This window comes from Natator depressus, chromosome 6 (genome assembly GCF_965152275.1).
Source record: "Natator depressus isolate rNatDep1 chromosome 6, rNatDep2.hap1, whole genome shotgun sequence".
Classification (NCBI taxonomy): domain Eukaryota; kingdom Metazoa; phylum Chordata; order Testudines; family Cheloniidae; genus Natator; species Natator depressus.
The window spans coordinates 111559569-111572068 of record NC_134239.1 but is presented as its reverse complement, the minus strand read 5'-3'; the positions used below and the strand labels follow the sequence as shown (position 1 = coordinate 111572068).

At 38.0% G+C, this 12500-nt stretch overlaps 1 protein-coding gene across 8 annotated transcripts in view; it reads right to left on the bottom strand.

The window, feature by feature from the left end:
* The window catches only part of MARK3 (microtubule affinity regulating kinase 3), a 107894-nt gene that overhangs the window by 2170 nt on the left and 93224 nt on the right, over positions 1-12500 (bottom strand). For 4 of the 8 annotated variants that reach the window (XM_074956299.1, XM_074956297.1, XM_074956303.1 and 1 more), the window contains 2 exons: positions 8511-8537; positions 1992-2036 (listed from right to left, as the gene is read on the bottom strand). The exons of 1 other annotated variant lie outside the window; for it this stretch is intronic. In XM_074956299.1, coding sequence (XP_074812400.1) covers positions 1992-2036; positions 8511-8537 — 72 coding nt within the window. The remainder of the gene's footprint in view (positions 1-1991; positions 2037-8510; positions 8538-12500) is intronic. 3 more of the 8 variants (XM_074956305.1, XM_074956298.1, XM_074956300.1) reach the window with 2 other exon arrangements.

The following is a 12500-nucleotide window of genomic DNA, read 5'->3' as shown; positions in this document are numbered from 1 at the left end:
TCTAGTTCTTTTTTGAACCCTGTTGTAGTCTTGGCCTTCACAACATCCTCTGGCAAAGAATTCCACAGGTTGACTGTGCATTGTGTGAAGAAATAACTCCTTTTGTTTTAAACCTGCTGCCTATTAATTTCATTTGGTGACCCCTAGTTCTTGTGTTATGCGAAGGAGTAAATAACACTTCCTTATTTACTTTCTCCATACCAGTCATGATTTTATAGACCTCTATCATATCCCCTCTTAGTTGTCTCTTTTCCAAGATGAAAAGTCCCAATCTTATTAATCAACCCTCATATGGAAGCCACTCCATACCCCTAATCATTTCTGTTGCCCTTTTCTCAACTTTATCCAATTCCAAAATATCTTTTTTGCATGCAAATGTGGTCACCCCATCTCAAAAAAGATATATTGGAATAGGAAAAGATCTCTTTCTTGAGTGATAACAGCTAATTTAGACCTCATCATTTTATATGTATAGTTGGGATTATGTTTTCCAATGTGCATTACTTTGCATTTATCAACAATGAATTTCACCTGCCATTTTATTGCCCAGTCACCCAGTTTTGTGAGATCCCTTTGTAGCTCTTTGCAGTTTGCCAGGGTCTTAACTATCTTGAGCAGTTTTGTATCATCTGTTTACCCCTTTTTCCAGATCATTTATGAATAAGTTGAATAGTACTGGTTCCAATACAAACCCCTGAGGGACACCACTATTTACCTCTCTCCATTCTGAAAATTGACCATTTATTCCTATCTTTTCTTTTCTTTTGACCAGTTATCGATCCATGAGAGGACCTTCTGTCTTATCCCATGACAGCTTACTTTGCTTAAGAGTCTTTGGTGAGGGACCTTGTGAAAGGCTCTCTGAAAATTTAAGTACTCTACATCCTTTGGATCCCCTTGTCCACATGCTTATGGACTCCCTCAAAGAATTCTAGTAGATTGGTGAGGCATAATTTCCCTTTACAGAAACCATGTTGAATCTTCCCCCAACAAATTATGTTCATCTATGTGTCTGACACTTCTGTTCTTCACTATAGTTTCAGCCAGTTTGCCTGGTACTGAAGTGAGGGCTGTAATTGCTGGGATCACCTCTGGAGCCCTTTTTAAAAATTGGTGTCACATTAGCTATCCTCCAATCATTTGGTACAGAAGTTGATTTAAATGATAGCTTACAAACTGCAGTTAATAGTTCTGCAATTTTCACATTTAAGTTCCTTCAGAACTCTTGGGTGAATATCATCTCGTCCTGGTGACTTATTACTGTTTAATTTATCAATTTGTTCCAAAACCTCCTCTAATGACACCACATAAGGACAGTTCCTTAGATTGGTCACCTAAAAAGAGTGGCTTAGGTTTGCGAACCTCCCTCACATCCTCAGTTGCAAAGACAAGTATTTTAACAAGTACTAAATTAAGTCCCTTTTATGGATATTTTTTGAACAGTTTCTAGTTACATGAAACAGACTTCTGTACCATCGTATTGGCAGAACATTGTGAAAAAAGTATTGAATAAAATTAAAAACTTGATTAGAAAGTTAAACAAATTCAGCATGAAGATGACCTATTTGATAATTCTGTGAGTTATCATAGCGGAGACTTTCTTTCACAGGAGCAGCCTCAAGCTGATTGGTAGAGTCAGAGATTATGCTCATAACCTTGAAAAGGGTAAAAATAAACAAACAAACACTTTAGCACCCTCCAATATTGGATTATAGAGCCATTCTGCAGTCTCACTGGGGGCTGCCTGCCTGCCTAGCTGCTAAGATGCAGAAATACATATAGGGAAAAGGCAACATGAAAAATGGAAGAGTTTAGAACCAAGTCACTCAATACTTTAATCACTGTTTTGCAGACAGGAGGACTTTTTGGTTTAGTTTCGTGGAGTTAAAGGAAACAAAACCTGCTGCTTAGAACCCCTGAGCCACATAAACAGGGGGAAAAGGGTTCAAGCTCACCTAAGTAACATTTTAAACAAAAATCATTACCCTCACCTTGAGCCCTCATATCTCCCGTTCCTCTCATATTCAGTCGGGAGCCTCATTGAAAAGAATGCAGAAACAAAAGGAAGTGGGAAAGAGAAGACAAATCTTACACTAGCATACATAATAGCTGAATAGCTGCTAAATGCAATATTTTAATGATACCGTAATTATAATATATTGTGTTATGACACTTTAGGCAACAACGATTCAATGGATTTTCAAGATCACAGCAAACTTAGAATACCACAAATGTCTTGCCCACCAAAACAATATGTATTTATAAGCCTCAGTTTCTAAAAAGTAGATACTTTTAGTATTAATTTTAATACTATATTGACACACGTACACATGAAGTTAAAAGTTAAGATTCCAGTGGGGAAGAATGTTGAATTAGAAATATGTAAAATTTATTAATTCAGCGTAAACAAAGATATACTAATTATTGTTAAAATTAAAGTGCTAAGCTATAAGAGAGAGAACAATGGTATTAAAAACAGCTTTAATATGCACACCCATACCTGTAGATCAAATACAGTGAAACTTGTAGATCAAAATGATCATCTTATTAATTTCTCCCACCCTCCCTTAAACCAGGCTATAAATTAAAGTTAGCATAAGAAAAATTTCAATGTAAATTCAAGATTTCTCAATATGTAAAATTCCTCTGAATATGAATTCTTCAGAATTCCTGTACCACAGACTCATCTTCCAGAAGACATATGCAGAAGAGTAAAAGAAATTAAGCAATATAAAGATTACAGGCAGAAAAGTTACTTAACACTGTTATATATTAATGTTACATTTAAGCAAACCTCAAGGCAAAACAGAATCAAGGTGGAAAAATCTCCCCCAAGCACCTGGGCTACTTTCTCCCATGCCTATCTCACCCCAGGCGTATACACAACATTAACACACCAAACTAACCATAGTAGATTAGGGCAGCTTGGTAAATGTTGTGAGGATGAGAAGAGAGAGTTAAAATTGTGGTGCATCATCTGTGGTGTATAGTAGCTATGGTGATGAAGTGTATGCCGGTTTGGGAACATAGGTACTGTCATGTAGCTTTTAGTTTCTTTGCTTTTGTGGGTTCAAGTCACGTATGTTGTATACCAATCCTAACTATTTAACAGTGACGTTTAATCTATTAACATAGTTTTATAAATTATGTGGCAGGAATTCTATATTTACTACGTGTACATCCCTGTCAAAATGGATACGGTGCGCCTATGCTATTCTGCAGGGAATGGTATAAGAACCTGAATAGAACAGGGACTGTGAACAAGGACCAGGGTCCCTAGGTGCTACTGTAATACTCTGAAACGAGCAAGAAAGCAGTGAGACAGGTTTAAGGAACATAAAAGTTAAAGTGAAGATAAGGAATTACAGGTAAACCAGTATTCTATATTGCCACAGTGCCCAAAAGCCCCAATCAGAAGCCTACTGTGCTAGGCACTGTATGACATAGATATATGGTCCCTGCCCTGAAGAGTTTACCATCTGATTAAAGACAGGATGTAACAAACAATAGTAGGAAGGGGGTAGGGAACATGATTAAAAGAAGAAGATCCTTAAACTAGAAGGAGAGTTTCAAGGTGTGTTTTACGTATTGTTTTTTCTTTATAGCAAGATTTTACATAAAACAATTACACACAAGTATATAGAAGAGAATCCAAAGAAACAATAAATCAAACTTTTTCCTGAACTAATACAAACAGAATGCTGTTGCAGGCATACAGGAACACTGCTCTCGGCTACTTTTTTGGGGTCAGAATCACATTTCAAAGTGTCTCAACACTGCAGTCTTATTTTAAAATCTTGAAGGGAAAAAATCTGGGCTAAATGAAGCTCACACTGAAGCAAGAGTCCTGTTCAGATTATTGCCAGAATACTATGTCAGCACAGAGTGTATAGTACCACAATGGCCGTCCGGAGTAGGCCTCTCTCAACGACTATTCTAAGGGGTTTCTTAACTAAGGGCCTGATGCTTCTTCTATTAAAAACAATGTGTATTTCTCCATTGTTATCAGTGGAAGCAGGTTCAGGCCCTATAAGAAGAGACGGTTCTATCACCACCTGTAGCAATATAGGACGGAGACAATCATTTTAAGCTATGCAACATATTTGTCCATATTGGTCAGTAAAATAATTTAGTTCTCTTAGTTACTGAATTGTGAAGCCTGTCAAAGACAGATTAAAACGCCAATAATATTTATAATCACTTTAGTAGATATGTCAAGCTGATGTGCTTCTCTAGCATGAATGGATATTAGAGAACTCAGAAATGGAAAAAGCCTACTAGGTCTGTGGTGTACAAGTCAAGACCTCTGGGCTGCTCTTTACATCACTCTCTCCGGGGGATGGAACACCAGTGAAAGCATGGGGAATTATGGGAAGGGAGAAAGCTATAAAAGCTGAACAGATCCAGAGGTTTCAAAAGTAGACCTGCAAAGGATCTTGTGGAAGGCTCATTCTGGCAGGCACAGCAAACTCCTCTCTCTGTAAGTCTGAAGTCACTTCCTGACTCAGATGACAAAATGTCAAGTGCTGTACTCAAAAATACTCTCTGAAGGGCACTAGAGGCATCTGTTCCTTGGAAGTAGGGGAGAACATTTTTGCTTATAGTTGCAAGCATTTATAGATCACATCAGACTCGCTTTCTCAGTTGACAACAAAGGCTCAAGAAATACGAGTATGACCTGTCATCCTTGTAGTGAATGATACAAGAAACCTCAAGATTAGCTTACTCAAAAGTTCATACTGTCAAAGGGACAAAAATAGTTTGTTCTGGTTTCAGACCTATTTTCAGCTGATCCTAGCAGATGAGGCTGAAGTTCAGTTAAAATTACCAACTTCTAAATACTCAATCTACATTTAGAGAAATCAAAGGTATTCACTAAACACCTGCACCAAGATACAACTTGAGTTAAGTACTCTTATTTGTAAGCCTCTTTTGGAAGTACTTATAATTGTGAATGGGCTTAAAAATTAAAATCTGAACCAATAAATATACCAGGTCATTTAACACTCAAAACTACATTCCATGATGTGTGACCTCCAACATAAAAACTGGCATGAAGTTTCAGAGAAGCAGTGTCAGTCTTCCCATTCATATTCCTTCCCCCTTGGCCCTCGAAGCATGGTTATGCTCTATAAAGCACCATGCAAACTTACAGAATTCTGTAAGTAAAACATATACCAGTGCACTTCTGATTAAAATCGTACTGTATATGTCATTTATAATACTGTATATGCTTCCAAGTCAGGTACAGCTTTTAGGCTTCCAAGTTGCCAATGTGGTCTGCAGTACTGAAAGGAACACAAACTCCTGGTTTATAACCGAAGACTATTGAGCAGATAATGTGTTAAAGAAAGGAGCTGACTAATAAGCTAATTAGTTTTGTGATAGAGTAATTTTATATTTTATTTTTCTGTTTTAAGCCCACAGCTGTATTACAATGCCTACAGCACTTCATTTACTTTTATTAAATGGTATGTGAAAAACAGTCAACAGCATAAGTGATATGTTGACGTAGTACTGTTCTTCTGTATATCTATCATAAATTATGTTTTGTGCATTGCAAGTGTTCTCTATGTATATTCAGTTAAAAACCCAGTGAAACATTAAAAAATAAAAACTGTCTAAAGAATATTTCACAGCTTGATTAAAAGCCATAAATGATTATGGGGGAGTGGAAATGGAAGGAGTCTACTAAAATAAGATTTAATTAATTTATACATAAAAGAAAACAACCTGCTTTTTCAAGGAAAATTACCTTTATTTAAAGAAAAGATTCTACAACAAAAAAGCTATCAAAATATCAACACACCTTTGCTATCCAAGTATCAAATTAGCCTTCCACAACATACAGGCATCCCTACAGATATGCAAGGACACTGTATAGTATCTTGTTAATGTTACATGAGAGATGAGAGATATAAAACCTATCAGAATGCAGTGCACTATTATTAACATTTAATTTTTAAAAAACAAATGAAATGTGTAGCACTCAGAATTTGCCGAGCTCTCTCAAGTGAAGTTGTAATATTGTCCTTGTGGCAACTATAATAAATTCCAATGTTAAAATAAAATAAATTTCAGTAGACTAGATTCACAGCAGGTAAAGAATTTGGCAAAATAAATAAATAAATATCAGTAGCATTGCTATAGGCAACAATGTATTTCACTTCATTCACTGCCTACTTACAAGAAGGAGAGAGACAGGCACACTGGTGGAAGTCACATGCACATACACATCTACTAATAGAAAGAAAAATTCAGAGGTGCATTGTTGCGCAAGTCTCTTTTTAAACAAGAATACCCTGAAAAAGTTACTATCAGAACATGAACCACTGCTGCAATTTATATTACAGTACCATATTTCTATTCAAAGGTAACTCACTAGAACGCGAGTTATAAAATGTAATTGAACTTCCCGACTAACCGATGCATCTCACTTTTTGCCTCAAAATGCAGTAAAGGCTTACAATTAAATTATAATGAGTGTCCAGTTGTGGAAATAGCAGCTTATTTGCTCAGCTAACATTCTAATGTTTTACAGTAGCCATAGCCGTAGCTTTGGAAGAGGCAAAGCCTCTCTTTCAATCTCAGATCCCTGTGCAATTCACAGAACTCACACTGACCTCTGCAACTGTTCAGAATTCGGTGGCTCAGGCTACATGCTGAGTTAAGAAATTTGCCTTTATTTATTGTCAAGTGTACAAGATTGCTGGCACTCAATTTCTTCTCTGATCTACCCGAGCGACAAATAAAACTACAAGAGTCCATGTATATTCCTCCTCCCAATTTACACTCCTGTAAACCGACAATTAATGCCGATGGCAACTAATCCAATAAAAGAATTCTAAAATATGTTCACATTTGGGAATGCCCCAGACATAGCACTAAGAGGGAGTGTAACGTAATACTAGGATTTGTTTTGAAACAAAGAAACCATTCCAAGTCTAGTAAGCAGGGTATTTTTCACAGCCTGACTTTCTTGAATGAATGTGAACTTCAGCAGCTAGTTTGGAGTTGAATTACATACAGTTCCTAATGGAATTAACTAAATTTATATCCTAACAATATCACAGCTTGCCTAAAGAAAGTACGACAAACTTCAAATTGCAAATATCAGTGATGATTTTACCTTTAGAATGAAAGTACAAATGGATGCCCATTTTTAAAGTAAAGTATGTTGGGCCGAAATGAATTCTGGGGGGGCGGGCACTTCTGAATCAAAACAACTTCTCTCAACAGTTGAGCATGGTATCGTTCCAGAGAAGCTCTGCAACACTTAAAAGGCTACTGTAGGATATTACTAGAAAATTTAGCTAAATCAAAAAGCGGTTTCAAAGTTTTAGAAGTCTTCACTGACCAAAGAGTTGCGAGTAGCTCTAGCAATATTTCTTTCAGAGGGACTTCCTACAACTTTTAGTTTCTCATTATGAAATTGAATTTAGAGTTTTATACTGAAAGAAATGAAGTTATTGGAACAGAGTCTTTTTCAAGCTTCCTTATTTTTTATTCTATTCTCTGAAGAAAATACGGATGTAAGCAATTTCTAAGTCAAAATTTTTATTTCCATCATGCTGCATTTTTAGAATATTTTGGTAGCTTTTTTCCTGTTGGTCTTTTTCTTCCATGTTTTAGCTTATGGATGCTTGGGCTTTCCAAAGAACTAGGAGAAGAGTGTGAAGCAATACAGCTTTGAGAATAGGGTGCCTGGCTCTTTTTTTACCTACTTCAACAGAATTACTTGTAATTTATGCCAGTATTAAAGCAAGAAGAATCAGTTCTGCCTGTTTTCTTAAAACCTTTCTATGTAGGATAGTTTTTCCAAGATTGGTTCCTTTTGTCAATGCACTTGCATAACTTTTGTGTTTTTGTTTATCTATAAATTGTAATTAAGTGCTTCAATTTATGTCATTGCTGGACAGTATAAGAGGAAGTAATTTGGCTTTGGGTACTCTACAAAATACTACTTATTTGAAGATTTTCAATGTACATCCTTCATCCCTCATGCAAACTTCCAATCTCTCAAGTGATTTGTAATTTTAAGTCAAATTTGGTGAATGTCTAAATTTGTTATGACCAGAAGCAAATTACTAATACACTATTTTGATAAGAATTTTCCTAACAAAGAAAATTAGAGGATTAAAGTATGTAGAGCATCACTTACCTTTACACATTTGTGCCCTTATGTTTTGTCTACATTTTTCAGTGTTACCAAACACGTCATTCTTCAAACATAAGCATGCTAAGTGTATTAGTATAAAGAACAGAATTATTTTTGGTACTATCAACTCTATCAAAGAAAGAAGAGTGCACAAGGCATGCTTTGCATCTTGTTATACAGGTGCCATAGATGCTTAAGTATCATCATTAGTCAATGGATTTCCTTCTATATTTTCCTTTCAAGAAAGTATTTAGTTCTCAGCAGAAAGTTTAGTTTTTAGAAAACCAAGGCTAGAAAGCCAAATTTTATGTTAATTGCAGGAGCCACTTCTTTAAATATAAATAAATCCTACCTTTTGATAAACCTGAATGACATGTTTCTAAAAGAAATTAAGCCAAAACAATAATTAACAAAAAAAGTTTGTACCAATTAAATTGAAAATTCATTCAAAAAGTGAAATATGCAATAACAATGAGATTTCATATTTAAATGCACCTGGAAATAAGAAGTTTCAAATTTATTCTGAGATTAGAAGACTGATTTCAGAGCTGAGGAAACTTCCTCTTAATTTTATTGTTTTCAACTTTGTTTTCCTTCTGAGAGCATTCCAACATTTCTTTTGAAGAGAGTCATCACTAAATATTATGAATTCAAATGTATACCAGTTTAAAAATATTCGTAAACTGTAGCACTGTATGCACTTACAAAGGGATTGATTTTTTGTCTATTGCCCTATGTATTTCAGACAGGAAAAAAAATCTCAACTTTTGTAGTTGAATAGCTCCAAAATTAACTCATTTCTCATTAACTCAAATCGTATACAGGGTAAACTCATAAATTGTCTTCCCTCTAGAACACTGATAGAGAGATATGCACAGCTGTTTGCTCCCCCAAGAATTACTTACTTACTCTGGGTCAATTAATAAAATCACTTTTTGCTTATTAAGTATAAAAAGTAGGATTTAAGTGGTTCCAAGTAATGACAGACAGAACAAAATAAATTACCAAGCAAAATAAAACAAAAACATGCAAGTCTAAGCCTAATGCAGTAGGAAACTAAATGCAGGTAAATCTCATCCTCAGAGATGTTCCAATAAGCTTCTTTCACAGAGCAGACTGTATTTCACTGTATTAGGCTTAAACTTGCGTGTTTTTTTTTTTTATTTTGCTTGGTAATTTATTTTGTTCGGTCTGTCATTACTTGGAACCACTTCTAGAGGGAAGACAATTTATGAGTTTACCCTGTATATGCTTTATACAGAGTAAAACGGATTTATTTGGGGTTTGGATCCCATTGGGAACTGGGTATCTGGGTGCTAGAGACAGGAGCACTTTCTAAGCAGTCTTCAGCTTTTGGGGGACGTAGTTCAGACCCTGGGTCTGTGTTGGAGCAAACTAGCGTGTCTGGCTCAACAAGGCAGGGTTCTGAAGTCCCAAGCTGCCAGGGAAAATGGGCTCAGAGGTAGTGTCAGCACATCAGGTGGCAGTCCCAAGGGGGTCTCTTTGACCCAACCTGTCACAAACTGCCTCAATGATGCATTTATATTTAGCGGCAAAAGTGTGAAATTGCCCACTCCAAAATATAAGTAATTTATTGTCACAAGAGTTTACCCATAGGAAAAATGAAGCAGGATATGAAAAAAGATTAAGATTAAAAGGATGTTTTTCTGCAAAGGTGAAAAAGAAGAAACAAAGCGCTGAGTCCTTAGGGATGGGGTGCCTTTCTATGAGTTTGTACAGCACCAAGCAAGATGGGGGCCTGATTCTGAACAGGGCTTCTGAATGCATACTTAATACATAGTATGTAACAAGAAATTGAGATTTTGTATTTCATTTGTGCAGTTTATTAAATAATCCCCAGATAGTGGAATTATTTCCTGTCAAAAGGGGTCTGGCCAAAAGCTATTTTGCTGTGAATTAAAAACCAGAGTTCAAGCTTTTACAAGCTTAATTATATTCTAAATAATTGAGAATGCTCGCTAATAGGTTCCAGGAGCAGGGCTCAAAGCTTACAAATTCATAGTACATGAATACATCCACATTTTTAATGGTAGATGGAAACATTAAGAAAGGGCATTATAAAACTAGCAATAGTACAGACAGAAGAAGATGCTCCAAAAGGATCTAATGGTTGAATAAATAAAGCTTTTTTCTAAGCCAACATTTATAGGTAAAAGTTACTGAGATTAAAATAGACATCTTAATGATAAAAAAAATCTCCACACATCTCCCCTCTTTAACCTGGTAATTTTTCAAAATAATGTACAGCAGAGAGGGGAGAACTTGGAGCAGGGCAAAAGCTTACCAAATACAAGACTGAGGCGCCTTGGATTTGTCAAAGAAAACTTCTACATTTTAAAGCAAAAATTCCCCATACTGGAATCGCTAGTTAGATATAAGGAAACATTAGGTTGACTTAGCCCACATAGTTCTGAAGAAAGGATAGAAGACTGTGAGAAATAGTGTATACAAGGTTAAAAAAAGGAAAGTAAGTGAATGGGTCAATGTTTGTGGGGTATACGCCTAGTACAAAACAAGTAGTCAAAGATTCAAGTGGAATAGTCTATAAATCATTTAGCAAGATTAGGCTACTAAAGGCACAACAGAGGTAGGAGAGAATCAGGTGGTGTGTGGATAGTACCCAAAGCCTCACTCCTGCAAAAAAAAGTACACATAAGCTCGAAGATGAACACACAAATGTCATGCAGTGCTCTAACATGCATGAACTATAGGTCATCAGCTCAGATACCAAAAAGAGGAAAATAAAGAATTCTGGAATGTTTAAGACGTATATGAAAAATACGATTTTTAAATTTTAGTTCCTGTGGGAGCTGAAGAAACTTAAGTTACCAATGGCAAATTCAGAACGTTGTAACTTCCTGCTGAAGTAAAAACCCTCAAAACAGGAGCAAGCCTCTGCTTAGGCTAAGCTCCTTGGGTAGGCTATAACGTTTAAGACTAAGTCAGGTCTATGCCTAAACTAAGCGCCACACAAATAAATCTTTCAAGAGTTGAGCAGGCTTCTGTTTAAACTGAGCTTTTAGGCTAGGCTGACTCTTTCAAAAATTAGGGCAGCTTTATATAGAGTGACCAGGTTTCCGGTTTTCGACTGGCACACCCGGTCAAAAAGGGACCCTGACGACTTCGGTCAGCCCCACCGACCGGGCCGTTAAAAGTCCGGTCGGCGGTGCTGCGGCGCTAAGACAGGCTAGTTCCTACCTGTCCTGGCTGGCACTGCGCTGCGCCCCGGAAGCAGCCAGCAGGTCCAGCTCCTAGGGGAGGGAGCCACGGGACTCCGCATGCTGCCCCCGCCCTGAGCACCGGCTACGCAGTCCCATTGGCTGGTTGCAACCAGCCAATGGGAGCTTGGGGGGAGGGCGGGACGGTGCCTGCAGGTGAGACTGGCGCATGGAGCCTCCTGGCGCCCTGCCTAGGAGCCAGGCCTGCTGGCTGCTTCTGGAGCCTGCCTTAGCCCCCCCGCTGCACCACTGACCGGGAGCTGCTTGAGGTAAAGTCACGCCCCAACCCGAGCCCCAAACTACTCATTCCCGGCCCCACCCCAGAGCTTGCACCCCCAGCCCAGAACGCTCACCCCCCTGCACTCCAACCCCCTGCCCCAACCCAGAGCCCCCTCCCCCACCCTGAGCCCCTCATCCCAGGCCCGACCCCAGAGCCCACACCCCCAGCCGGAGCCCTCACCCCCTCCCACACCCCAACTCCCTGCCAAGCCTGAAGCCCCCTCCTACACCCTGAACCTCTCATTTCTGTCCCCTTCCCAGAGTCCTCCCACCCTCCCGCACCCCAACCCCCTGCCCCATCCCAGTGAAAGTGAGTGAGATGGGGGAGAGCAAGCCACTGAGGGAGGGGGAATGTAGTGGGCAGGGCCGGGACCTCGGGGAAGGTGCAGGTCTAGGGTGTTTGGTTTTGTGTGATTAGAAAGTTGACAAGTCTAGCTTTATAGCTCCTTAGCCCCATCTGTCATTAAACTCCAGACAGAAATCAGTCCTAGTGACAGACCACACCATTGCAATGAACAGTCAAGTTAACCCATGTGAGTAAATCTCTGCAGGATAAAAGCCCAAATATGTTACAGATCAAGGTGAGACATGTTGATTATGTTTCCTAGCAGGAAGTATGATAGGCCAAACTCTGCTAACTTATAACCCATGTAACCCTATAGAAATCAATTTGACTATAATTATAAACTATAAGAACAATGGCTTTCAAAGATCTAAAGAACTCAAAAAAATTCAAAAACTAATACATCTAGCATTTCAAATCGCAGAAATAGCTCAAACACATTGTTCAATGAATATGAATAGAACTGAACTGCAGCAAAAAA